Here is a 27,385-nt window from a genome sequence, read left to right as displayed (position 1 = left end):
CTCAATTAATTTATTTTCTAATAATTTAATTTGTTTTCCTATTTCAAGAAATTGTTTTTTTTTTTGTTTATTAATAAATGTTGAGTATGAAATAATATTTCCTCTCATAGTTGCTTTAAAAGCATCCCATAAGATCTCAGCATTAATAGTATCTGATTCATTAAATTGAAAGAATTCTTGCATTTTTATTTTAAAATCTTCAAGAAATTTTGAATCCGCTAGTAAATCATTATTAAATCTCCATATTGAATCAAAGTTTTCAACATCATAATTTTGAAGATTAATCCACACACCAGCATGATCTGAAATTATAATGGGATCAATTATTGCTTTTAGTACACGCTGCGCTATATTATTAGAAACAAATATATAATCAATTCGTGAAAAAGATTTATGGACCTGAGAACAAAAAGAAAATTCCTGTTCATTAAAATGAAGAATTCGCCATATATCTACTAAATCACAAGATAGTATCAAATTATCTAAGCCTAATGATTTCATAACTTTACTTGGTTTTTTATCCAATATCGGATCCATTACAGCATTGAAATCCCCTGCTACTATTAAATTAGATGTAGCCAGTGGTAAAAGTAATTGTTGAATTTGTTTAAAAAACTCCATTTGATTCGTATTAGGAGCATATAAATTGAATAAATTCAGGGTTGTATTTCCCAGAACCATTTCGATATGTACCCATCTTCCTAAGGGATCATAATTAATTAATTTAAAATCTGCATTACATTTTTTGTTTATTAGAACAGCCACTCCAGCTTTTTTCTTTAAAGCCGGTGCAAATAAACATTTAGAAATCCAACCTCCAGATAATTTTTTTGATTCAATTTCTGAAAGATGGGTCTCTTGAATGAAGTAAATGTCCGCATTTTGATTTTTAAGGAACGATAATAATTTCTTCTTCTTAATAGGATGATTTAAACCATTGACATTCAGGGAATACATTTTTATATCCATCTAATTAATAATTATGTTGTGACCAATATTCTATGATAATTTACAAGATTAGTTCCTAGCACATTCAATAAAAATTTATCTCCTATCCCACCCATTATTTTCCCTCCCTCCCCACCCATTATCATATTCTGATTTGGAACACGCATTGGTCATGCAAAACCTAAATCTCCATCCCCAGGCAACTAATAATTCATTATATTATTTAAAAATATATTTCTAAATTCAATACATTCTTTATACTTCCACCCTTATATAATTGAAAATTATATCCATTTAATCTATAAAATTTTATAAATTTACTGAGAATGATATATATTTGATTCATAAAATTAAATTCAATATCATGCATACATGTAATATAATACTCTGAATAAATAAACATATTACAAATATAGCTCTTATTCTCTATATATCTGTTATTCATCATGTAAATTAAATATATCCATTTTTATAAAAATATTAATATTAATAATAATGCATTTCAATCATTTTCTTAGATCATCTTCATAATAAATTAATTTGAATGAATAATTGAATAAAATATACATTTTATATCAATAAATAAGTTTTATAATAAATTCCTATTTTATTAATTATCTACCAATCAATTACTTAATTCCTTATTTTTCCATAATAAGTTAATATGACTGAATAGTTGAATTAAATAAAAATTTTATAATAGACACCTATTTTATTAATTAATCCCTTCAATAATCAAATTATTTTCTTGTATATATTTCATAAAATTATAATCTTCTTACATAGAATTAAAATATTGTTTTTATAATAAATTAATATATTTCATTTTTAAGTCTTATTCTCAATATAACAATAACAAATTTTCCTTTCAATATTTTTAATGATAAATTCATTGTAAAACATTTCATTAATCATTAATCATAATAAGTAATATGCTTATATAATTGAATAATTCTCTATTTTGATTAAAATATGTATTTTATATAAATATTTTAATTTTATAATTTATTTATTTATATTTTAATAATTAAAAATATTTTTTTTTTTTTTTAATTAATATTAATGAATGTGGATGCTAATATTTTATTAATAATTAATTTAATAAAATAATATTATATTATTGCATCCACTATATCAATAAATTATCTTTCCAGTTAGTAACATTTCTTATGTCTTATTTTTTTTTATTAATATTCTTCTTTATTTTCCCTTTTTTCCATCTTCTTTCTTCTTTCTTCAGCTGAATTGTTCCTTTTATTCTGTTTTTTATGTAAACATAGGTTCTTTTTGTGTCAAAAATTCTTTCAGTTTTGCAGGGTCTTGAAAGTATATGGATTTATTTCCACTGGATACTCTCATAGTGGATGGATAATATATTCCATATATGTAACCTTTTTCTTTCAACTGCTGTCTGTATGTGAGGAATTGTTTTCTTATGTTTGCTGTATATTTAGCAAAATCCGGAACTAAAATCAGTTTTGATCCTTTATAATTCAAGTTTTTATTTGCTTTTGCCATTTTTAATATTATCCCAGGACAAGCAGGCATGATATTCTCACATGTGGGTGACGTCATCTACGGAGCCCCAGCGCGGACAGCTTTTCAAGCAAACTTGCTAGAAGTTTCAAGTTTGCACACTGCACCACGCATGTGCTAGCCTTCTTGCCCACTAGAGGGCGCATCCCCACCTCGTGGTCCTCAGTTCATTTTCATCCGCGGAGCCAGAAGCCCTGTGGAGAATTTGTGCTAATTGTGCCTTCTGTCGCCGCGGCTGTGTAGGGATTTTCGCACGGTCGCTGCGTTTTTTTGTCTTCTTCTTTCTTTATTTTCTTCTTTTCCAAAAAAAAAAAACAAAAAACTTTTTCGTTCCGTTGCTACCGGGGGCTCCCGGTAGCCGTGGCCGAGGAACCTCGCTTGTTCCCGGCTCTCCTTTGGGCCCATGTCCCGGCCCGTAACGGGCTTTAAAAAGTGCGGGCGCTGTGAACGGCTTCTTTCAATTACTGACCCGCACGGGTGCTGTTTGCGGTGTTTGGGGCCCCAACACCCGACGGCGTCCTGCGAGAAGTGTGCCACTTTCCAGAAGCGGGCACTTAAACGCCGCAAAGCCCGCATGGCAGAACTTTTTTCTGTCGAGTCCCCTCCGGGGAAGGCCTCGAGTTCGGCCTCGGCTTCGGCCCCGGCCTTGACCTCGGCCTCGACGTCGGCATCGACCTCAGCTTCGGCACCCTCGGCTTCGCCTCGGGCCTCGATGCCTTCGAAACAGCTGGCCTCTTCCAAGGCCTCGGGTAAGTCTCCGCTTCCCTCCTCAGCTCCAGGATCGTCCAAAAAGCCATCCTCGGGCTCGTCGGCGGGTGGGTCCGCCTCTGTTAAACCCAAGTTGCCCGCGTCCGCTGCCCCGAGGGAATACTCGAGACCGAGGTCGCCCTCTGAGGAGCAGCGGCAGGTCTTGCCACAGGGAATGTCAATCCCCGTGTTCCAAGAATTGCTCCGGGCGTTGATCGCCTCGGAGCTCACCGGGGCCATTGACCAGCTGCAGCAGGCTTCGGCCTCGGCGGCTTCGGCCCCGGTGGCTTCGGCCTCGGTGGCCCCGCAGTTGGCGACCTCGGCCTCGGGTACCGGGGCTTCGGCTCCCGAGGCGCCCACGGCCTCGACCTCGGCGGTACCCTCGGACCCGGCTTCGCGGGATCCGCCTGAGCGTAGCGTGCGCCCGAAGGACAAGGTGCGCCGAGTGCGAAGAATCTCATCTTCGTCCTCGGGGTCCTCGCGAGGTTCATCGCCCTCGGGCAGGTCTTGAGCGAGGCGCAAGCCGAGGAAGGCCAAGCGGTCTCGGACCTCGCCTCGGCGGCGTGGTCGCTCGTCGCCGGCCGGGGCAGATGCCTTGCAGGTGCGGGACCTGCGTGTCGATAACCCCATTTTGTTCCGGTCTCCGGCCAGGGAGAGCTCTCGGGCTTCCTCGCCGGGGCCGAAGGGTCGGGCTTCGGTGCCTCGGACCCCGGGGGGATCCCCGAGGGGTTCCTTCCGACGCACCCGGTCTCCGACTCCGTCGAGGTCGCAGGACTGTGCCTCGTTGGGGTCGGGGTCGGGGAGGGAGCCCAGATACTCTCATGAGGCCTCTCCCTTCGGCTCCGCCGGGAAGTCGCGGTCTCCCTCTCCTCCTGCTAAACCCTCATCCTTTACCAGGTTTGTGCAGGATATGGCGGCGGCTTTGGGTGTTGACTTGTCTGAAGGGTCCACTCACACCAAGGAGTTCTTGGAGGAGCAGGATCTTCCTGCCCCTCCTAGGGAGTCCCCGCGCCTTCCGATTAACAAGGTCCTCTGTCAGACCTTCCTGCGGAATCTTGAGGCTCCTTTGACAGTCGCGGTGGTCCCCTCCAAAATGGAGTCTAAGTATCGCACCCTCCCCATCAAAGGGTTTGAGAAGGGCCAACTTTCCCATACTTCGCTCCTAGTGGAATCGGCGGTCAAGAAATCGCAACCCTCCAGGGTCTCGGCGACGGTCCCGCCGAGTAGGGAGGGCCGGACCCTTGACAAATTTGGCCGTCGTCTCTATGCGAACTCTCTGATGGCTGCAATGGTCCTGAACTATGCATTTTCGTACTCTTCCTTCCTCCGTACGATGGTGAAGGACCTCCCCTCTTTTCGTGAGGTGATGCCGGAGTCGCATAGGGACCGGTTCGCCACCTTTAGTTCGAATCTGACCCAGCTGCGCCTATATTTATTCCACGCAGTTTATGATGCGTTTGAACTCGCCTCGAGGGTGTCCGCCTGTGCAGTGGCCATGCGCCGGCTGGCGTGGCTTCGGACCCTCGAGATGGAGTCAAATTTGCAGGAACGCCTGGCAAACTTGCCTTGTGTTGGGGTGGAATTATTTGATGACTCTTTGGATGCGGCGACGGAGCGACTGTCTAAACAGGAACGCTCCCTGGCCTCTCTGGTGCGGCCGAAGCCTAAGGCTCCTGCCCAGCGTCCCTTCCGGCAGCCCCCGAGGAGGTACCCTCAGAAGTCCACACCGGCCTTCTCCAGACCGCCCCCTCGGAGACAGCCCCAGCAGAGTAGGGGTGGCCCCTCTAAACCTGCCGCGCAGGGGGCCGCCAAGGCCGCGCCGTCCTTTTGACGGGATAGGCGGTTGGGGGCGGGCCCTCACCGCAATATCGCGCCACCCCCTCCCCATCGGGGGTCGGCTGACGGCCTTTGCCGGGGCCTGGTCGGCGATCACGTCGGACGCATGGGTGCTCCGGATAATCTCAGACGGCTATTCGCTAAACTTCTCCTGTCCGCCTCCGGACTTGCCCCCCGGGGCTTGCCCTCCCAATCGGAACCAGCTGGCCCTTCTCCTGGAGGAAGCCAGGGCCTTGTTGAGTCTCAGGGCGGTCGAGGTGGTACCTCGCGATCAGATGGGCCAGGGGTTTTACTCCCGTTACTTTTTGGTCCCAAAAAAGACCGGGGACTTGCGCCCCATTTTGGACCTCCGGAAGCTCAACAAGTTCCTGGTCCGGGAGAAGTTCCGTATGTTATCGCTCCCGGTTCTCTATCCACTTTTGGACGAGGGAGATTGGATGTGCTCCCTGGACTTGAAGGAAGCTTACAACCATGTTCCGGTGCATCCCGCTTGCCGCAAGTTCTTGCGTTTTCAGGTCGGGGATTTGCACCTGCAGTATCGGGTTCTTCCCTTCGGGCTGTCATCTTCCCCTCGGGTATTCACCAAGTGTATGGTGGTGGTGGCGGCGGCCCTGCGCTCGCGGGGTCTGCAGGTCTTTCCCTATCTGGACGATTGGCTGATCAAGGCCCCGTCCAGGGAGGGGGTTATCTTAGCGACCCGACAGACTATCAGTCTTTTGCAGGACCTGGGGTTCGAAGTGAACTTCCCCAAGTCTCAGTTGCGTCCGGCGCAGTCTCTCCAGTTCATTGGAGCCGTGCTGGACACGGTTCGCCTCCGCGCTTTTCTCCCCCCGCCTCGACGGGAGACTCTGCTTCGGTGGAGTCGCCATTGTCAAGGGCAATCGCAGATGTCGGCCCAGCACATGATGGTTTTGCTGGGCCACATGGCGTCGACGGTTCACGTTACGCCGTTCGCTCGCTTGCACTTGAGAATCGCGCAATGGACTCTGGCGTCGCAGTGGCGACAGGATCGCGATCCGGTGTCTTCCCGGATAGCAGTGACTCCTTGTTTACGTCGATCGCTCCGTTGGTGGACCGTCTCTTCCAATTTGTCAGGGGGTTTGCTGTTTCTCGTCCCTCCTCACACCAAGGTCTTGACGACGGACTCCTCCGAGTATGCGTGGGGAGCGCACCTGGACGGTCTGAGGACGCAAGGTCTGTGGTCTGCCGAGGATCGTCGGTGCCACATCAATGTGCTGGAGCTTCGCGCCATTTTTCTAGCTGCGCGAGCTTTTGTCCACCTACTGCGCGACCAGGTGATACTCGTGCGGACGGACAACCAGGTAGCGATGTACTATGTAAACAAACAGGGGGGTACGGGCTCTTGGCCCCTGTGTCAAGAGGCCCTCCGCCTTTGGGACTGGGCGATCTCCCAGAACATATTCCTGCGGGCGGTGTACATTCAGGGAGAGCAGAACCAGCTGGCAGACAAACTCAGTCGTCTTCTCCAGCCGCACGAATGGTCTCTGAACTCCCGAGTACTTCGCGAGGTTTTCGACCGCTGGGGTACTCCTCAGGTGGATCTGTTTGCCTCTCCGGAGACTCGCAAGCTGCCCCTCTATTGCTCTCGGATTTACTCTCCGGATCGTCTCGAGGCGGATGCCTTCCTCCTCGAATGGGAGGGGAGGTTCCTTTATGCGTTTCCGCCGTTTCCTCTGATTTTGAGAACGCTGGTTCATCTCAGATCGACCGGAGCCTCCATGATCCTCATTGCGCCTCGTTGGGCCAGGCAGCCCTGGTTCTCCCTACTTCTTCAACTCAGTACCAGGGAACCTCTGCTTCTGCCGGTGTTTCCCTCTCTGCTGTCTCAGAGTCGGGGTTCGCTGTTGCATCCCAATCTTCAGTCTTTACATCTGACTGCTTGGTTTCTCTCCCCCTGACTTCGATTCCGGTGTCTCGGGCCGTGAGGGACGTTTTGGAGGCCTCGCGTAAGGTCTCGACTCGGCTTTGCTATACTCAGAAATGGACCAGGTTTACATCCTGGTGTTCTTTGAATAGTCTGGAACCAGATTCGGTGCCTGTGGCTTCGGTTCTGGAATATCTTTTGCATTTGTCTGAGTCTGGCCTGAAAACGACTTCCATTCGGGTACATCTCAGTGCCATTGCAGCATTCCATCGGCATCTTGAGGGTCGTTCTCTCTCTCTTCATCCTCTGGTGACGTGTTTCATGAAGGGGCTAGTGAATATCCATCCTCCTCTGAAACCTCCTCCGGTGGTGTGGGATCTTAATGTGGTCTTGGCTCAGCTTATGAAGCCTCCCTTTGAGCCCATCGACAAGTCGCACCTTAAGTTTCTTACTTGGAAAGTAGTCTTTTTGATTGCACTCACGTCTGCTCGTCGAATTAGTGAACTACAGTCTTTGGTGGCGGATCCTCCTTTCACGGTGTTTCATCATGATAAGGTGGTTCTCCGCACCCATCCCAAATTTTTACCTAAAGTTGTGTCTGATTTCCACCTCAATCAGTCTATTGTCCTTCCGGTGTTTTTTCCGAAGCCCCATTCTCATCCTGGTGAGGCGGCGCTTCATACCCTTGACTGTAAGAGGGCGTTGGCATTTTATCTCCAACGTACCAAGTCTCATCGGAAGGTTACTCAATTATTTTTGTCCTTTGATCCTAATCGTTTGGGACACCCGGTTTCAAAGCGCACCTTGTCCAACTGGTTAGCTGCTTGTATTTCTTTTTGCTACGCTCAGGCTGGTCTCCCGCTTGCGGGTCGTGTTACGGGTCATAAAGTCCGGGCGATGGCAGCTTCTGTGGCTTTCCTCCGATCTACGCCTATGGAGGACATTTGTAAAGCTGCCACTTGGTCTTCGGTTCATACGTTCACCTCCCACTACTGTCTGGACACTTTGTCCAGAAGCGACGGCCGGTTTGGCCAGTCGGTGTTACGTAATCTGTTTTCATAATTTGCCATCCTCCCACCTGCCCTTTTTTGGTTGGCTTGGAGGTCACCCACATGTGAGAATATCATGCCTGCTTGTCCTGGGATAAAGCACAGTTACTTACCGTAACAGGTGTTATCCAGGGACAGCAGGCATATATTCTCACAACCCGCCCACCTCCCCGGGGATGGCTTTCTTTGCTATGATATGGAACTGAGGACCACGAGGTGGGGATGCGCCCTCTAGTGGGCAAGAAGGCTAGCACATGCGTGGTGCAGTGTGCAAACTTGAAACTTCTAGCAAGTTTGCTTGAAAAGCTGTCCGCGCTGGGGCTCCGTAGATGACGTCACCCACATGTGAGAATATATGCCTGCTGTCCCTGGATAACACCTGTTACGGTAAGTAACTGTGCTTTTCCTGAGCATGTTGGTACCTTAAAACCTTGAATATCAAAGGTCTTGGAGCAGCCTGGTTTACTGGCTTTCTTGTGGGGATTCTGTGGGCTCTTTCAATTTCTAACGGCCATTTTGAATTGAGCTGAAGCAGTTTAGGTAAAAGATTTTCCAAGAATTGTACAGGATCTCCCCCTTCAATATTTTCAGCCAGCCCTAAAATTCTGATGTTCTTTCTTTTTCCTCGGTTTTCCATATCCACCAATTGATTTTTTAAAGCTGCTACTTCTTTTTTATCTTTATCATATTCTTGTGTGAAGGATTCAAATTTCTCCATTTTTTCTTCCATCACTGTCATTCTCAGTCTTTCGGTTTGGATCTCTTGTTTCATGTTGAGAAGTTCTTCTTTAACTTCAGAGATTTTATTGGCATTTTCAGTCAGCATCAGTTTTATTTTGAACAGTTCAGTCATAATATCGGACTTTTCAGTGAGTTCTTCAGTTTCCATCGGGAACGGCACACTCGATGGTGACAGGGGAGTTACTTTTGTTCTTTTTGCTGATATACCCGATGTTGAAGGTTTTTCAGCTTTTCCCTGCTTCATACTTGCCATTTCCGACGTTGTTTTATGTATTTTTAATAGCGATTAGATAAAGTGAAAGTTTTATTTTTATTCCGTTTGTTGCCTGGATACGGGAGCGCTGCGGTTAGGCTGCCATATCGTGCGCGCTCCAAGCCACGCCCTCATATAGCTCTAAGTCTAATAAATGTTGGCATTGTCATCTCGAAGCAGGGACTTTAGATCATTTATTATTTTACTGTCCATTCATTTTGGCTTTTTGGAGATCGATTTGGGGCCAAATAAATTGTTTGCTAGAAAATCCTCTATCCTCTATGGCTCTATCCTATGATACTATTTTATTTGGAATGTCAATGAGGAAAAAAAGTCAAATTTCTGCAAATAATAATAAATTATTAATTATAACAGGAGTTGCCATTCAGCACAGTTACTTACTGTAACAGGTGTTATCCAGGGACAGCAGGCAGATATTCTTAACTGATGGGTAACGGCACCGACGGAGCCCCGGAACGGACAATTTTAGAGTGATTGCACTCTAAGAACTTAGAAAGTTCTAGCTAGGCCGCACCGCGCATGCGCGAGTGCCTTCCCACCCGACGGAGGCGCGCAGTCCCCAGTTAAGATAAGCCAGCTAAGAAGCCAACCCGGGGAGGAGGGTGGGTCGTAAGAATATCTGCCTGCTGTCCCTGGATAACACCTGTTACGGTAAGTAACTGTGCTTTATCCCAGGACAAGCAGGCAGTATATTCTTAACTGATGGATGACCTCCAAGCTATCAAAAAGAGGGATGGAGGGAAGGTTGGCCATTAGGAAAATAAATTTTGTAAAACAGATTGGCCGAAGTGTCCATCCCGTCTGGAGAATGTATCCAGACAATAATGAGATGTGAAAGTATGAACTGAGGACCAAGTAGTAGCCTTGCAGATTTCCTCAATAGAAGTGGATCGGAGGAAAGCTACAGATGCTGCCATAGCTCTAACTCTATGGCCCGTGACAGAACCTTCCAGTGTCAGTCCGGACTGAGCATAACAGAATGAAATGCAAGCAGTAAGCCAATTGGATAATGTGCGTTTAGAAACAGGATGACCCAGCTTGTTAGGGTCAAAAGACAGAAAGAGTTGAGGAGATAATCTGTGAGGCTTAGTGCGCTCTAGATAGCAAGCCAAAGCACGCTTACAGTCCAAAGTGTGTAAAGCCTGTTCCCCTGGATGAGAATGAGGTTTCAGGAAGAAAACAGGTAAGACAATGGACTGGTTAAGGTGAAAGTCAGACACAACCTTCGGGAGAAACTTTGGATGTGTATGCAGAACCACTTTGTCATGGTGAAAAACTGTGAAAGGTGGATCGGCAACTAGTGCATGCAACTCACTTACCCTCCTGGCAGAGGTGAGAGCAATAAGGAAGACCACTTTCCAAGTAAGAAATTTGAAATGAGCTGTGGCCAAAGGTTCAAAAGGAGGCTTCATTAGGGCGGAAAGAACCACATTAAGATCCCAGACTACAGGAGGGGGCTTGAGAGGTGGTTTCACATTGAAAAGTCCCCGCATGAATCTGGAAACCAAAGGATGAGCAGTCAGAGATTTTCCGAGAACAGGCTCATGAAAAGCAGAGATGGCACTAAGGTGGACTCTAATAGAAGTAGACTTGAGGCCAGAGTTAGATAGAGAAAGGAGATAATCCAACACTAGTTCTACTGCTAGTGAAGTTGGATCATGATGATGCAGAAAACACCAGGAAGAAAACCGGGTCCACTTCTGTTGATAACATTGAAGCGTGGCCGGTTTCCTGGAAGCATCAAGAATAGAACGGACCGGCTGAGAAAGAAGTGAATGAGTCGCGGTCAGCCCGAGAGATACCAAGCTGTTAGGTGCAAAGACTGCAGGTTGGGATGTAGGAGAGATTGCTAATGAGTAAGCAGAGAAGGAAACAGTGGAAGAAGTATGGGCTCCCTGGAACTGAGTTGAAGTAGAAGGGAGAACCAGTGCTGCCTGAGCCACCGTGGAGCGATGAGAATCATGGTGGATTGTTCTCTCTTGAGCTTGAACAAGGTCCGCAACATGAGAGGCAGAGGAGAAAATGCATAAAGGAATAGATTGGTCCAATCCAGGAGAAATGCATCAAATGCCAGACGGTGAGGGGAGTAGAGCCTTTAGCAAAATTGGGGCAGTTGATGATTGTGAGGAGCTGCAAAAAGGTCCACCTGAGGAGTGCCCCATTGAGCGAAAATGGACTGGAGAGTCATGGAATCGAGACTCCATTTGTGGGGTTGGAGAAGTCTGCTGAGATTGTCTGCTAAGGAGTTCTGCTCCCCCTGAATGTAGACAGCTTTCAAGAATAAATGGCGCCCAAGACCAAATCTTTTGGGCCTCCTGACACAAAAGGCGAGAACCCGTCCCACCTTGTTTGTTGATGTAGTACATTGCAACTTGATTGTCTGTGCAAAGCAGTAGGACTTGAGGAAAGAGGAGATGTTGGAAAGCCTTGAAGGCGTAAAACATCACTCGGAGTTCCAGGAAATTGATGTGATGTTTCTTTTCCTGGGCAGTCCAAAGACCTTGAGTTCGTAATTCGTTCAAGTGAGCTCCCCAGGCATAGGGGGATGCATCGGTGGTGATGACCAGATGATGAGGAGGTAGATGGAAGACCTCTGGAGAGATTTGAAGATTTCAACCACCATTGTAGAGACTGTCGAAGAGACGATGTCACAGATATGTGTTGTGAGCAAGGATCCGTCGCCTGGGACCACTGGGTAGCTAGAGTCCATTGAGGAGTGCGCAGGTGAAGACGTGCGAAGGGGGTGACATGCACCATTGATGCCATATGCCCCAAGAGCACCATCATATGTTTTGCAGAGATGGAAATCTGATGAAACACCTGCAAACAGAGATGAAGGATGGTCTGAAGGCGATTGGATGGAAGAAACACTCTCATGAGAACAGTATCCAGTATTGCGCCAATGAATTGAAGTCGCTGGGCTGGAATGAGGTGCGACTTGGGAAAATTGATCTCGAAGCCCAGAAGTTGAAGAAATCTTATTGTCTGGTTGGTGGCAAGAAGTACTGCCTGAGGGGAAGGAACCTTGATCAGCCAGTCGTCCAGGTAGAGGAAGACTTGAAAATTGTGAGAGCGGAGATAGGCGGCTACCACAATCAGACACTTGGTGAATACCCTGGGAGAGGAGGCCAGATCGAAGGGTAACACCTTGTACTGGTAATGAGCATGATTGATTAGAAAGCGCAGATACTGTCTGGACGTCAGATGGACAGGGATATGTGTGTAGGTCTCTTTGAGATCTAGAGAGCATAGCCAGTCACCCTGAGTGAGAAGAGGGTAGAGTGTGGCAAGAGAGAGCATTTTGAACTTCTCCTTGACCAAACATTTGTTGAGATCTCTGAGATCTAATATGGGTCTGAGGTCTCCGGTCTTTTTGGGAACTAGAAAATACCGGGAGTAAAATCCCTGACCTCGCTGATCTGGAGGAACTTCTTCAACGGCATTGAGTAGAAGGAGGGATTGAACTTCTTGACCGAGAAGGAGGGACTGAGACCTGTTGGAAGCAGACTCTTTTGGAGGACTTAACGGAGGAAGAGCCTAAAAGTTGAGGGAGTAGCCGTGGGTGATGATGTAGAGCACCCACTGATCCGTTATGATTACCTCCCAACGGCTCAGAAAACATTGGAGATGTCCCCCGATAGGTTGTGGAAGAGGAGATGCGGGGGGAAGACTGGCTATGCCCTGGAGAAGGGAGTCAATAGGGCTGAGTGGGTTTAGGCTGAGCAACAGGTTTTATTGGAGGTTGCTGCTGTTGGCGAGCCTGCTGATGCTGTTGCTGCCGCTGTCTCCGAGGCTGGGAAGGATGAGGCTGAATCGGCCGAGCTGAGAAACGACGCTGGTAAGACGTCTGTTGTCGAAAAGGACAAGCAGGTGGAGGTTTCTTTTTGGTTTTCAATAAAGTATCCCACCTAGTTTCGTGAGCAGAAAGTTTCTGGGTGGTGGTATCCAGAGATTCCCCAAACAGTTCGTCACACAGGCAGGGAGCGTTGGCAAGGCGGTCCTGGTGGTTGACATCAAGCTCTGAGACGCGAAGCCATGCCAAACGTCTCATAGCAACAGACATTGCTGTAGCTCGGGATGCGAGTTCAAACGTGTCGTAGATGGAATGGACCATGAACTTTCGGAGCTGGAACAGACTGGCAGTACATTGTTGGAAAGCAGGGAGCTTGCATTCTGGAAGATATTTTTGAAAAGTGGCCATCTGCTGGATAAGATGCTTCAGGTAAAAAGAAAAATGGAATGCGTAGTTACCTGAGCGATTGGCCAACATAGCATTCTGATAAAGACGTTTACCGAATTTATCCATGGCCTTACCCTCTCTGCCAGGAGGGACTGAAGCATACACACTAGAGCCCGCAGTTTTCTTAAGGGTCGACTCCACAAGTAAGGACTCATGTGGTAGCTGAGGCTTGTCAAACCCTGGAATGGGAATAACCTTATAAAGTGACTCCAGTTTTCTTGGAGCTCCAGGAATGGTTAGAGGAGTCTCAAGATTTTTATAAAAGGTTTCCCGTAAGATGTCATGGAGGGGTAATTTTAAAAATTCTTTCGGAGGTTGGTCAAAGTCCAAAGCATCAAGAAATGCTTTGGACTTGTTGGAATCAGACTCTAATGGAATTGAAAGGGTGTCTGACATTTCCTTAAGAAATTTCATGAATGAAGTGTGCTCTGGCTTACTATCAGGCTCCTGCACAGATGGATCAGCCTCATCCGATGAAAAGTCATCATCGGTACCGAGAGGGTCCTCGGAATCATCCCATAAATCAGGGTCACGTACTGATGGGAGACGTCCTTGGGAGAGAGAAGTAGAGGAAGCTGCATGTCGCGTCTTGCGTACTGATTTGCCGGAACGCATCGACACCGTACCCGGTGAATGGATAGCGGTACGGGTGGTTGGGTCAGAAAGCGGTACGGGTTCAGAGATTGAGTGAACCAGCCTATGCAGAGACCTTGGTTCTGCTGATAAAATAGGCATCGATACCGAAGAGGCAGATTGCAGCGGTGCCAATAACGTCGATGCCGACAAAATAGGCTGGTCGACGATCGGCACCGGAGGCTCAACAGGTACCGACACTGGAAGGTTCAGAGTCAGAAGAGCCGGGAGAAGTTGTTGTAACTGCTCCTTAAGTTGGACCTGTAGAATGGACGCTATATGCTCATCCAGGGATGGTCCCGATGGCACCGGCACAGCTTTTTTCTTGCTCGGTACCTGCGGTGCAGCTCGACGCTCAGGCGAAATAGATGCCGATGAAGAGGCAGTAACTTCTATAGGAGCGGAGTGCTTACGGGGCCGGCGCACAGTCTGCAGGACTTGACTCACTGCATGTTCGACTGGCGGGCCAAGGACTGTAGGGGATGGCTTCTTAGCCGGCTTACCTGTGGGGTGCGACACCAAAGATACATCTTGCGGTGTCGAAAGTGCCGGAGTCGATTTGGAGGACGTCGCCAATGCCGGGGTCGATGCCTGTGGAACCTCCATACCGGTACCGAAAATAAGTTTTTGTTGAAGTTGGCGATTTTTCAACGTTCTCTTTTGAAGAGAAGCACAACGGGTACACGTCGCAGCCCTATGGTTCGGACCCAAGTACTGGAGACACCAATTGTGGGGGTCGGACAGGGAAATAGGACGTGCACACCGCTGACACTTCTTAAAGCCCGGTGAAGGGGGCATGAAGGGAAAAACGGCAGTAGCAAAATTGAAGTCCGAGGCTTCGATGATGCCAACAGGCCCCGCCAGGGCCGACCGAAAAAAGACGAAAAAAAGTTGGGTTTTTTTTTTTTTTTTTATATCAACAAGAAATAAGAAAAAGAAAAAGAACGTGAAGCAATTCACGAGAAGATACGCGAGCGTGAAGGCAACAAAAGAATATTCCAACGGCCGTTGGAAAAAACGCATCTTCTTAGCTCCGCGGAAACTAAGAAACTGGGGACCGTGCGCCTCCGTCGGGCGGGAAGGCACTCGCGCAAGCACGGTGCAGCCTAGCTAGAACTTTCTAAGTTCTTAGAGTGCAATCACTCTAAAATTGTCCGTACTGGGGCTCTGTCGGTGCCGTCACCCATCAGTTAAGAATATACTGCCTGCTTATCCTGGGATAAAGCAGATTACATTTAATTGGAAAAACTGGAATAGATTAAATTACAATTTTTGGTGGAATTCACTGTATCATATGTATAAGATGGAAAGAATGTTAGCGTTACAGAAAGGAAATTTTAATAAATTTCAGGAGGTTTGGAGACCATTAATATAATACTGTAATAAATGAATAATCATTTTTCCCAAGCTGATATAATTGTATAGGGAAGGGGGGTGGGAGGAAGTTTAATTATAAATTGATGGGTTGGATTAATAAAGTATAATATATATATGTAATCACATGTGTAAGAATAGGGTTGGGAGGGAGGATTTATTTTTATTTGTGAAATTATTATACTCAAGTAATATTGTATATGTTTAACTGTTAATATTTGTTGCACTTATTGTTAGATGAAAAAATGAATAAAAAATATTTAAAAAAAATAAAAGTTAGAAAAAAAGATCGTTTTAAAATCCAAGATAGCTGCTGCCAGTGAATTTGTACCAAAAACAGCAAAAATAAACAAAATCCAAAAATATAAAATAGCGATTTGGGGGTCTGGGGTGGTGGGAACCTGAATCCTACCCTAAGAAACTGTGAAAAACAATTTTAAAACCATTTAAAAAGCCACTCCTGAAGTTCCCATAGGAAATAATGGAGGGTTACTCACAGTCACTGAAGTGCCTTGGCCTGTCAGTATTTTTACACAGCAGCTGAATGGAGAAAATTATTTTCTGCCTCAGAATAGCTCCAAATGAACCAGACTTGAAGATCTTCAGACTGCCAGTCAGACAGACACCGACTGTAACCTCCGTCCCCACTGATCCTCACCATGTGATAAGGCAGGAAATAGTCTGCGCCGTGAAACCCGGGGGAGTTTTCACTCCAGACACATACCGCCTGCGCTTAAAACCTGTGACAAGGTCAGCGAACTCTCAGGAGAATGGAGCCTGATTCTAAGGAGGATGGCACACAGAAAGCTGGCCCCACAGACCCACCAAAGTTTCTCTGTGAAACAGTAGTCCAAGTCCACAGGACTGTGTCCTTTCCTCCGACAGGGGACCACCAGAAAGAGATATCAAGGCACTGAAGCCACTGAAAAAATATGAACTTTAGGTGAAAAACTACAAAAAGAAAGCAGAGCAATTAAGACTTCTGCACGGATTGCTTGCAGAAATTAAAACTGGATATGCCTCTAGCTCTCTGTCTAAGGGGGAGGAGCATGTGCTCAGAAAAGCGTTGGATTTCTGCAACTCCCGGATTGCGGGTTGGGTTTTGAACACCTACCGTATAGAATCCAGAAGGGGCGTAACAGAAAAACTATTAAGCTTGACACGCTTAGAGAAATTCTTAACAGCCAGTTTCTCAGCTCCATGGAAAACTGAGAACTGATGGTCCTGTGAGCCATCAGGCGGAAACACACCAGCACTTATGCAGTACAGGCAGTCTTAAAGATTTAAAGTGACAGTACACTTTTTGACTATCCACGCTGAGTTCTGTGGATGACGTCACTGATATGTGAGATTATACTGCCTGCTTGTCCTCAGATAATGTTCCTTTATTCTTTTGGTGTGTTCTCCAAAAAACAAAGATGCAAAGCTAACGTTTTAATATAGAAGCAGAAGAATTACTAGGTTCATCTTGAATATATGGTAGCAAGCATAGTACTAGACTGCCCTCTGTTGGTTTATCCTACCATAAACAAACATTTACCAATATGTCCATTGTACTTTCCCTACTATGTAACATTTACCACTGATTGTAACTCGCCTCAAAGCTCGGTAAGAATATGGCGGGATTTAAGAACACTTGTTAAGAACCAGGGAAGCCAAGTTCATATCCTACTGCTGATTCTTACAATCTCGGGTAAGTCATATAATATGCCCAGACCTCCCATTGAATGGCAAAGATCTCCCTGTAATAACCACATTCCATTTCACAGTGGGTCACATTTAGAATAGTGCAAAAAAATATTAGGCATCTTATTCTTTGGCCCTCCAGGAGCAATACACATTTCTGTTCTGGCTTTATACTTGGCAGGTCTTTCAGATAACATTCTACTTTAAGTGCTTATTAGAAAAGTCTTTACTAGGATAATCGTTTTGGTCCTGTGCATACATATATGGCTACTGGGAAGAGCTGGTCAATTATATTTATTAGCAGGTTACTAAGTGTGCAGATAATGTTAAAAAGCCAGATTTAGAATTGTTTGATGAACTATTATAGGAGATTAATAAAGGGGAAAAATGTTACAGAAAGGCCTTCTGTAATATTTTTTTCCCTTTATTAATCTCCAATAATAGGAAAGGAACTATATAAGTAAATCTACATCTGAAAGAATGAATTACTGCAGCCTCTTAAGTAAGAGAAAATGGGATCTTGGTGCCTCCCACATTGGAACCCAGGTTAGTTTCAAACTCTTCCCTATATGTGGAGAGTTTACTATCACCATGTATGTGTACCTTGTCACTGAATGGGGGGGGAAGGTACAGGTGATAAAAATATTGTAATAGTTAAATCAGGCTTGAAAAAAGGGTAATACTGAGATGTTTTTCAGAGTTCGGGGGGGTGTTAGTGTACCTGCTCTGAAGAGTCCACCAGAAATAGGATGGCTAAAATGTTATATAACATTCTTGAGGAGGAAGGGAGGAATTCAATGTGAAAAAGCTGTGGAACTGTACTGCAAGATGGAAATGGATTTCCTCATGTTGATTATACAGTTAACTGGAAATCCTGTGGATTGTTAGTTCTGGTTTGTAAATCCAAATTTAATAAACTTAATTAAAAAAGTTACACAAAAACAAGAGGGACAAAGATAGTGAATTCATTATGAGAGCAGTCTGGCACTGCATTTAGTTGTGGAGGTTTAAGAGCTAAAGCTGAATCAAAATCATCTAAGTAACTTCTAGTCATGTGACAAAATAATCATAGGGTCTTACTTTTGCAGAATTTAAATTTCCACCATTATGACCCTATCCCCTTTTCTGCCCCAGAGAATGAGCAGAACAAAAATGCTGGAGTTTTATGGGTCCAAAAGTGTTTCAGAGGCTAAGAAGGGAGTGGACAGCAACCAGGTTTAATGGGGGGGGGGGGAAGTCAAACATGTTTACCATATGTTTTTCAATTTCTATCAATAATCAAAGCAGAATTTGATAAGAGAAGATGTTCTGGTCACTTACATGATATTGAAAGGGAGTCTTTGATCTCAACATGATTCTGTTGTAGAAATGCAATTGGTGGTTAGAAAGCAGTAGAGAAAACAGTCCAGGTCAGGAAGAAGCAATTTGGGGAAGCAGAAGTAGCAGCAGCACAAAAGGGCGTATAGAAAATGACAAAAAACACACATGTTAGTGAGTGAACATAAACCATGCATATCACCATTTAAAGCAAAATTTCAACAAAAGTCTAAATCACCATTTTGGATTATAGAAAAATGGATAATTGGCTCTGCTTTGTACATCAGCAAAGGATCTCTCTCTGGATGTTGAGATCAACTTCTTAGGTACAATACATGGAATAAATCAAAGTGAGGAGGAGACGGGAAAAGCTTGGGCAGAAATCAACTCAAATTTTGGTTGCATTTAGGCTGTCTTCCCATTTGGAGAGAGAAGACTTGGCACCTCTTCTTTTGGTGAATGTTGGTGGGGGGGGGTTGCTTCAAACAAAGTCTATAACAAAACAGAGAATATGAAGCCTCTCAAAGAGACTAATGCAAAAAGTGAAACTTAATTTCAGAATATACATTTAACCCTCAGTCATAAGGGCGTATAAAGCACAGTACAATAAGACAGACTAGCACAGGGGTAGGCAATTCTGGTCCTCGAGAGCCAGAGCCAGGTCAGGTTTTCAGGATATCCACAATAAATATGCATGAGATAGATTTGCATCTCAAGGAGGTAGTGCATGCATATCCATCTCATACATATTCATTGTGGATATCCTGAAAAAGTGACCTGCCTGTGGCTCTCGAGGACTGGAATTGCCTACCCCTGGACTAGCATATAATACAAAAGTATATAAAGTAATTCAAAAGCAGCATCCCATACTCAAGCCAAATAATATTCTCCATGAAATGGGTCATATATGGACACCCAGATCTATGATAATCCAGGACCCCTTTCAGCTCCAAAGGAATGCTATTCCAGAATTTAGGAGTCGCACATAAAAAGCAGAATACACTCCTACATAATATAGGCTTGAAGAGGGAGCCAACACATTCACTAACTACCCTGCTCCATGTAATAGAAGCAGCCACTGCAGCTTCGTTCCCTTCCAGCACTAGAAGTATGTAGTCTATAGTCCGGTAGCTCCCAAACTCAGGGTAGAAGCGTATATGCCACAGCTGGGGAAGGATGATCAGTCGGGATTTGTTAGAGGCAGGCAGATTTAACATTTGCAGGATATGCCATCTATTGTGGCAAGCTACTAAAGGGAAAGAGTCAGCTTTTATATTAGGCATCACAGCTGAGAAAGCATTTGATAGGGTCTACTGGCTCTATCTATTTCAGGTTCTAGAGAAGGTAGGGATATCGAGCAGATATTTCAAGCGGCTTCATTCTATGTACACAGAACCTTTAGCGTGCCTAAAAATTAATGGATGCTACACAGATAGCTTCTTATTGAGTAGGGGGGGATGAGGCAAGGTTGCATGCTATTGCCAGTACTATTTGTGCTGGATCTCCTAGCTCATTGATTCAGCAGAGCCGAGTTAGGGGTGTTTCCTGTAGGAATCTGGAAACAAAAATTTTGTTATTCACAGATGACATTTTATACACTTTGACAAACCCCACATGTTCTCTGCCAGAAGTGGTTCGAATTACAGAGGCTTACAGTCTGGTACTACTAGTCCAATAAAATGATATTATCTTACTTCCATTTTTTTGTTTTATTTCTATTTATTAATCTGTAAAGTGGTGATTGTTATTTGTCATTTTACCAAAATTTACATCTGCTATCTTTATATCTTGCACAGTATTTGGGGGCATCCATCACTGTTTCTGTTATGTATACTGAATGCAAAGTATACAGAGTCTGGCTTCTTGGTGATTCAGTTTAACTTTTATCTACATATTTCTAATTATAGTTTGTGATTACTTATTCCATTCTAGACAAGGATGTATCCATGTTCTGTGCGAATGAAAAAAGACCTGGTTTTCTGTTAGCATTGACTGCAGGATTGATTTGTTATAATCTGGCTTGTTTTATTATTTATTTAAAAATTTATATACCGCATAAAAACTATGCGGTTTACAAAATTACATGCATCAGTGTATTGATGTTCTAGTGCTCAATGCAGTTTAAGAAGTTGCCTTTTCCTTAGTTACACTCTTGTTGTGCAACTCGTGGACCATTACTAAAATTAATTTTTTCATGTAAAGGAGGGAATGGTAAAAATGATTGGTTCCAGGTGTCAAATATACTAAGTATGCCACTATCCTGATATATGGTATTAGGCTACCTTACCTATTTCACATATGACAATAATAAAAAGGACAGAAAATTTTAAAACAAAGAAAAATATGTAATTTCCTCAATAAAACAAAGCTTAAAAATAACTCACCAACGTTTTCTCAGGTTCACCTTCTAGAACAGCCTCCATGTCTAAACGACTGCCTTTTATTTAATTAGAATGCTACCATCCTTGCATCTATATATCCTACAACAGAACAAAATCATGTGATCAGTGACAAACATGATCAAAAGCAAGATGAATAGCAAAGCTCACACAAGCAGAAGCAGCAATCTGTTTAATATTTAGGATGAGGGTGGGTTACTTCACTATAAATCGTTTTTTAAATCAGCCAAGCTGGGGTGGGGCAGAGAGTACCGATGGAGGGGGGGTTCCTATGATTCATGCCTTGTCACAGGTTTTTGTATTGGGGATGAGTGGGAGGAGGGCGGTAGAGTGGAAACTTCGGGGCTCATAAGAGTCCAGGGTCCCGGAGGGCCTTTCTGCCGACTGACTTTGATGGCCAAGAGTCAACTTGATGGGGGGTTTGCTCCTGTACCCATCTCCAATATTTGCTTGAATTGTGTTGGATATGATGCATCACTGTTTGTATTCCGAACATTTTGAGTTCCATTGTTCTGTTTGCACTCTTGCTTGCATCAATAAAAATTGTTTGAACCTAAATCAGCCAAGCTATATTGAACTGTCCGTCTGCATTTGAGCTTCACACCAAATACATATGTTGGTGCAAGTAGTGTAAAATTCTGCTAAATTCTAAAAACTAGACTTGTCAAAATTAATATATCCATTGTCTCTGAGTAGTAATTTAAAACTTCTAAACAAGAAAATTCTTAAGCAAAGACACAAGTAAAGTTTAGGATTTAGAATTTCCCCAAGAGAATACTACTTCATAGCTAGTACTTCAGGCTATCAGCAGTTTTTATTTCAGCAACTCAAGAGTCCAAGGGGAGCTCTCAACTGAAGGTAGTGCTGAATCTTGCAGCCACCAATACTTGCAGCAAATGTCAGCAGTTGAAAATATATTAGTGATATCTCTTTGGCTCCAGACTACCAAATGAAAAATTCATAAACTCCATTAGTCATAACCATAAAGCAGTAGATCATTTTCTCTACTACAAACACTCAAGACACAAAATGTTTCCCTTCTTCAGGTCAAGTCCTTCAACATCCTCTCTCTGACCTCATCTTCCCTCACCATGCATATCCTCTTATGTACAGTACATTCCACATTTCTTCTTTAAACCCTCCTCCCCAAACACACACCTCTATACACTACCTAGTCTCTCCAAATCATTCCACCTCCGACAAATGACCCCTTATCAAGTTTACCAAGTTTATTACAAATTTGATATACCGTCTATCCAAGGTTGCCTAATCCTAAAATTATTTTTTTTTAAAGAAAGAAAAGGGAGACATTTAAAGTTAAAATATCAAGGATGGATCAGACAGAGACAAATGGTAACAAAGGAGCCCATGAGTAAGGATAAGTAAAGTACATCAGGATTAAAAAAATAATAATAATTAAAAGGGAGGTAAAAGGGGTGGGACTAACAATAGGAAGGGGGAAGCGCTTCTTCAAAGCAATTCAGGATTATTACTCCGGCTTGGAGGGTTTTAGTGACTTCTCTTTATTTTTCATGGCTGGTAGGCATCCCTGAATAGGAAGGTGTTTAGTTTGCATCTGAATTTGTCAAGGGATTCTTCAAATTTGATATCTGATGGTAGAGCATTCCATAGGAAAGGGGCTGCGACAGAGAAAATTGTATTGCGCATGTTGAATAGCTCTCTTATGAATGGGATATTTAATTAAGGTTTGATTGTTGGATCGTAGGGCACGTGATGGGGCATATAGAATAAGTAGTTTATCAAGAAAGGCTGGAGAGTTTCTTTGTTTAATCTTAAAGACAAGTAGAAAGATTTTGTATGTTGTTCAGTGTGAGATGGGGAGCCAGTGTGCTTTGCAAAGGGGTGATATGAGTTTGATGGCCGTAATTTGAATGAGTTGAAGTCGGCGGGTTTTATTTTGTGCGATACCGTGATATAGGGCGTTACAGTAGTCAATTTGAGAAATGACCAGTGAGTGAATCAGGATTTGGATAGAAGAGGAGTCCTGGAGCAATGTAATTTTCTCCAACTCAGCTCATCTCCTCTCCTGCACATTTGTATTCCCTGACTCCAGCTCTCACATCCCCTCCCCCTATGCCCCATTACCTGTTTTCGCTTCTATGTGTCCTTAGCCTTTCTGCTGTCTCAATAAACACCTTTCTCAGCTTCTCTTCCTGCTCGCTCGCTCTCTCTCGTCTACTTTCTGACACTGCTGCGCCACACAATAGAGTATGCAAGCCATTACTGAAAATGCACTTCTGTGGTAACCCTCCTGCATCATAAGATCAGAATGGTTTCTATAATCCTGCACTGTTCTCAATCTCATGAGAACAGGACTTCTGCACCACATTGCACTGCAGGTCTATTGCAAAGTACTGTCAAGAATACCGAAGCACCAGTTGCATTTCAACATCAGCTCCACCTCCCACCAGCATGGAATATGTTCTGTGCCACAGATTTTTTAATGTATAATTTTATATATTTGAGCATTGAAAATACACTCTTTCCAGAAAAGAAACCAAAAACCTACATATCACATTTAAAGAAAAAAAAATCTGGAAAAAGAGGGTATGCCGAGGATTTTTAATATGCTGCTCCTGTTAATAAATGACAAATTAAACAGAGAAACATGATGGCAACATTGCACACAGGGCTGCTCCAGAACCTTCTTCCCGCCGAGTCCCTCCTTCCGATGTAACTTCCGGTTTCGCCAGAGTTCTCCCTACAAAATGAAACTTTATCTGGTTTTAAAGAAGTTTTATTCCCACAAGGAACCTGTTTGTCTGCTTGTAATAACACTACCTCTATTCTGTTCTCCTTCATTCTCAGAGGAATAGTCGGCTAACTTCAGCTCTTCATTGCTAACCTGGTCAGCTCATCTGACTCTGGGGAATGTGTTTTCCCTCAATTTCTTAGTGAAAGATCTGGAACTAGGGCTGGGTTTGTCACAAGATAAGTATGCAGATTTTTTTTCTGTGAGGAAAAAAATGTAGAGCCTTGAGCTTCGGGCCAACTGATCCACAGTACTGCACACCAACTGAAGTGGGAAGTAGACTCTCGAAAATGGCGAAAGGCCATTAGAGCCACTCTGACCGCCATCCCCCTCCAGATGCATGAGGGCAGAAATGCCGGGGGCCGAAACACACCAGAGCAACCAGGAGGGAGAATAAATGAGGCATCTCCCAGCCTGCACTTCGATCAACTGGAGGATTGCTGCTGAGGAAGGCAGCTGAGGGGAAGAGACAGAGGTGCTACCGCATCGCAGATGATTTTGGTTTTTTTCACACCACCATAGAATGTCCCCTTACTGAGCCCGCCAAAAACAACTGCCATTGGCCTACCTCTGCTGTCTGGTCACATATGATGCAAGACCTTTAAAAAAAAAATGCCATCCCCTCAACCTGTACCCACTCCCGAGACAAACGGCTGTGGACAGAGAAAGGGTGCCGGAAGGCAACTGTGGGAGGATCGAGGGAAGCAGTGATATTGGAGATAAAATACCAACTTTCCCCCAAGCAGAGCACTGCTGTTGCAGTCCTATATCCATCAAGAGGAGAAGAAGCTAGAATTGTAATCCACAAAGTACCCCGCTTTAGGACATGCCTGCAACAAGGGGAGAGAGAGCTGGGTATGAACACATGCACAGCACCACTCCTTGGAGGCTAGAGATCACGCAGCCCACCACAGAAAACATATTTACTTTGAAGGCAGAAGCAGTCCCTTTCAGGGTATATGTAATGTAATGTAATTTATTTCTTATATACCGCTACATCCGTTAGGTTCTAAGCGGTTTACAGAAAATATACATTAAGATTAGAAATAGGAAAGGTACTTGAAAAATTCCCTTACTGTCCCGAAGGCTCACAATCTAACTAAAGTACCTGGAGGGTAATAGAGAAGTGAAAAGTAGAGTTAGAGGAAAAATAAAAATAAAATAAACATTTTAACAAGACAGCATTGATCTAAATACTTTGGGAGGTAGAAGAGAGGAGAGAAAGGAATAGAAGCAGAAGGGGGAGACGTTGAACAGTAGAATTCTGGAGAAATTTAAATGATAGAAATAGAACAAAACAAAGACAAAATGCAAAACAATAGATAAGATTAAAGATAAATCATAAGTATATGTGAAACAGTCCCCAATATCAGGGCTATGGAGTTGGAGTCAGAGACAATTTTGGGTACCTGGAGTCAGAGTCGTGGGCACCAGAAACTGAGGAGTCAGAGTCAAAGGATTTATCTACCGACTCCACAGCCTTGCCCAATACACTGCATTCAAGTTTTATTAAAATTTGATATACCGCTTGATCAGACTTCAAGATGGTTTACAAAGATAAAATAGGGGAACATAAAATAATACATAATCAAAAGGACAAAAGATTAGTAATAATACACTACTGTAAATCATAAACAGAACTGAAACAGTAGGAAAAAGGGAAGAACTACAATATTTAAAGAAAAAAGAAGGAGCAGGGTAGAACGAAGGGGAGGGAAAACAAAACAGCTGATATTGATGCAAGATTAAAATGCATCTAAAACGTCCTTAAAAGGACGATTATAGTCCAAAGACATCTTTGAACAAAAATGTTTAAGTTAATCTTGAAGGTGTTTAGGGATGTATCCTCTCTTAGGTGGTTAGGTACAGAGTTCCAAAGCATAGGGGCTGTTACTGAAAAAATATTAGATCACATTGTATTACTATATTTTCATGTGGGAATTGAAAGCAAGTTTTGAGTAACTGAATGAAGGGATCGATGAGAGTGAGGAATTAAAAGTCTATTAATGAAATTTGGTTGGCCACTGGTTCTAGTTTTGAAAATTAGTAACATTATCTTCTATACTATTCGGTGTTCTACTGGTAACCAGTGAGCGTTTATCAACAGGGGAGTGACATGGTCACATTTTAATTTGTGGGTAATAATTTTTATTGATGTATTCTGAATTATTTGTAATCTTCTAATTTCTTTTTTGTTTATTTCTTTATATAAGGCATTACTATAGTCAATACAAGAGATTACAAGTGAGTGGATGAGAGTGTTTAATGATGAAGAGTAACAATTTGGAATGAGAACGTATCAATCGTAAATGATGAAAACATTTTTGGGTGACTGAACTGATTTGGTCATGAAAGGATAATATACCTTTAAAGATAACCCCCAATAACTTAATGGTTGGGACTGTTAGAATTGGAGTGGATTTGAGTTCAATGAGGCTAGATAAAGATAAACCATCCCTAAGAGGGGTTTTTGTTTTTTTAAGAGGAGAAAGTGAAGAATGAAAGACACTTACAGATAGGGCTATAGGGGATGGGTAGGGAACTGGCACCACCAGCTATACCCTGAAAAAGCACCCAGGAAGCCAAACCTCTTGCTCACTGAGTCCGCCAAGCCAAAACAGGTGCTTGCAGGCCATGGTAAACAGTAGATAAAACTAGGAGCAGCAGAGACTATCTATCCACCTGCAGAGATAGAGAATACTGGAGTACCAATGAGCAGACCATCATATATCCAGTAGACCCTCAATTAACCAGCACCTATGAGGATTGATAGATGTCAGATAAATGTAGTTTCTGGTTACTTGGATTGGATTTATTACATTTGATATACCGCTAGTATGTGAGTTTACAATACTAATACAATAGATGTGGAGGTTACAAAAAAAAAAACAAAAAAAAACTAAAATACATTAAGGACAGGAGTTACATGTTTACAAACCATCAGAGGATAGAAGAAAGGCAAAAAGGTCAAGAGGGTATGAAAGCGCAGGAGGTGAGAGAGGGCGGGGGTAATGAAGAGATGAGAATCAGACACACAAAGATCAGTAAGAATTAGAGTCATTGTTGTAAATGCTAAATGCTTATATGCAGACTATGGTGAGTAATTGCATAGGGTTCCATAGTGTTGGTGGAACAGAGTTGATTTCAATTGTTTCTGGCAGGAAAGATAAGGGTTTTTTTTCAATGAATCCTTGAAGTATCGAGTTCCATATGAAAAGGCTCTCTTTCTAGTTGATTGTAGCTTTATCTCTCTCAGGTCTGGGATTTCAAATCAGTCATGTTGAAATGATTTTAGAGCTCTATTAGGTTGATATCTGGCCAGTTTCTTGTACAGATATTCTGGAAGATGAAGATGCCAGTCTTTGAAGACTAGACAAAGAAGCTTAAATTCAATTTGTTTATCGGCAGCCAGTGTAATATGGTCAGTACTACGTGCACCTGTTAGAAGCCTGGCCGCAGTGTTTTGGATTAGCTGTAGGTGGGAGAGGTTGACTATGCTTGACCCTTAAAATAATGTATTACAGTAATCTACCCGACTAGTTTTGCTAGATTATCTGCAGTGGGAACAGCTTTTAATTGCCGAAGTAGTTTTAGGTGGTAGCACATTTTTACTACGTGGCTTATTTGAGGCCTGAAGCTTACAGCATACAGTACTCCAATGTCAGGATTTTGGACTTAAGTACGATGGGTTTGCCAGCGAGTTCTGGAAGCATACATAGGGCGGATTGATTGTGTGATAGCCATGTAACTGTGGATTTGTCTGCATTTACAATTAGATTGTTGGCTGCTAGTCAGATGTTAAGATCCTTCAACTTTCTATTGAGATCAGAAATTACTTCTTGGTTGTTACCCACAATTATTAACAGCTGTATATCATCTAATACTATATATCCCATATTATGCCATGCCATACCATAAACTGTTCCAGACATGTGGATGTACTCAGG

General features: G+C 43.5%; 1 protein-coding gene across 3 annotated transcripts in view; it reads right to left on the bottom strand.

Moving 5' to 3' along the window:
- The window catches only part of OSBPL8 (oxysterol binding protein like 8), a 247,305-nt gene that overhangs the window by 213,015 nt on the left and 6,905 nt on the right, over positions 1 to 27,385 (bottom strand). For 2 of the 3 annotated variants that reach the window (XM_033951170.1, XM_033951168.1), the window contains exons 2-3: positions 20,651 to 20,746; positions 18,270 to 18,306 (exon numbers count right to left, since the gene is read on the bottom strand). In XM_033951170.1, coding sequence (XP_033807061.1) covers positions 18,270 to 18,306; positions 20,651 to 20,689 — 76 coding nt within the window. In that variant the 5' untranslated portion in view covers positions 20,690 to 20,746. The remainder of the gene's footprint in view (positions 1 to 18,269; positions 18,307 to 20,650; positions 20,747 to 27,385) is intronic. The other variant, XM_033951171.1, reaches the window with a different exon arrangement.

The sequence above is a fragment of the Geotrypetes seraphini genome, chromosome 7 (assembly GCF_902459505.1).
Source record: "Geotrypetes seraphini chromosome 7, aGeoSer1.1, whole genome shotgun sequence".
NCBI lineage: Eukaryota > Metazoa > Chordata > Amphibia > Gymnophiona > Dermophiidae > Geotrypetes > Geotrypetes seraphini.
The sequence above is the reverse complement of the archived record's forward strand: the minus strand, read 5'-3'. Positions and strand labels throughout refer to the sequence as shown.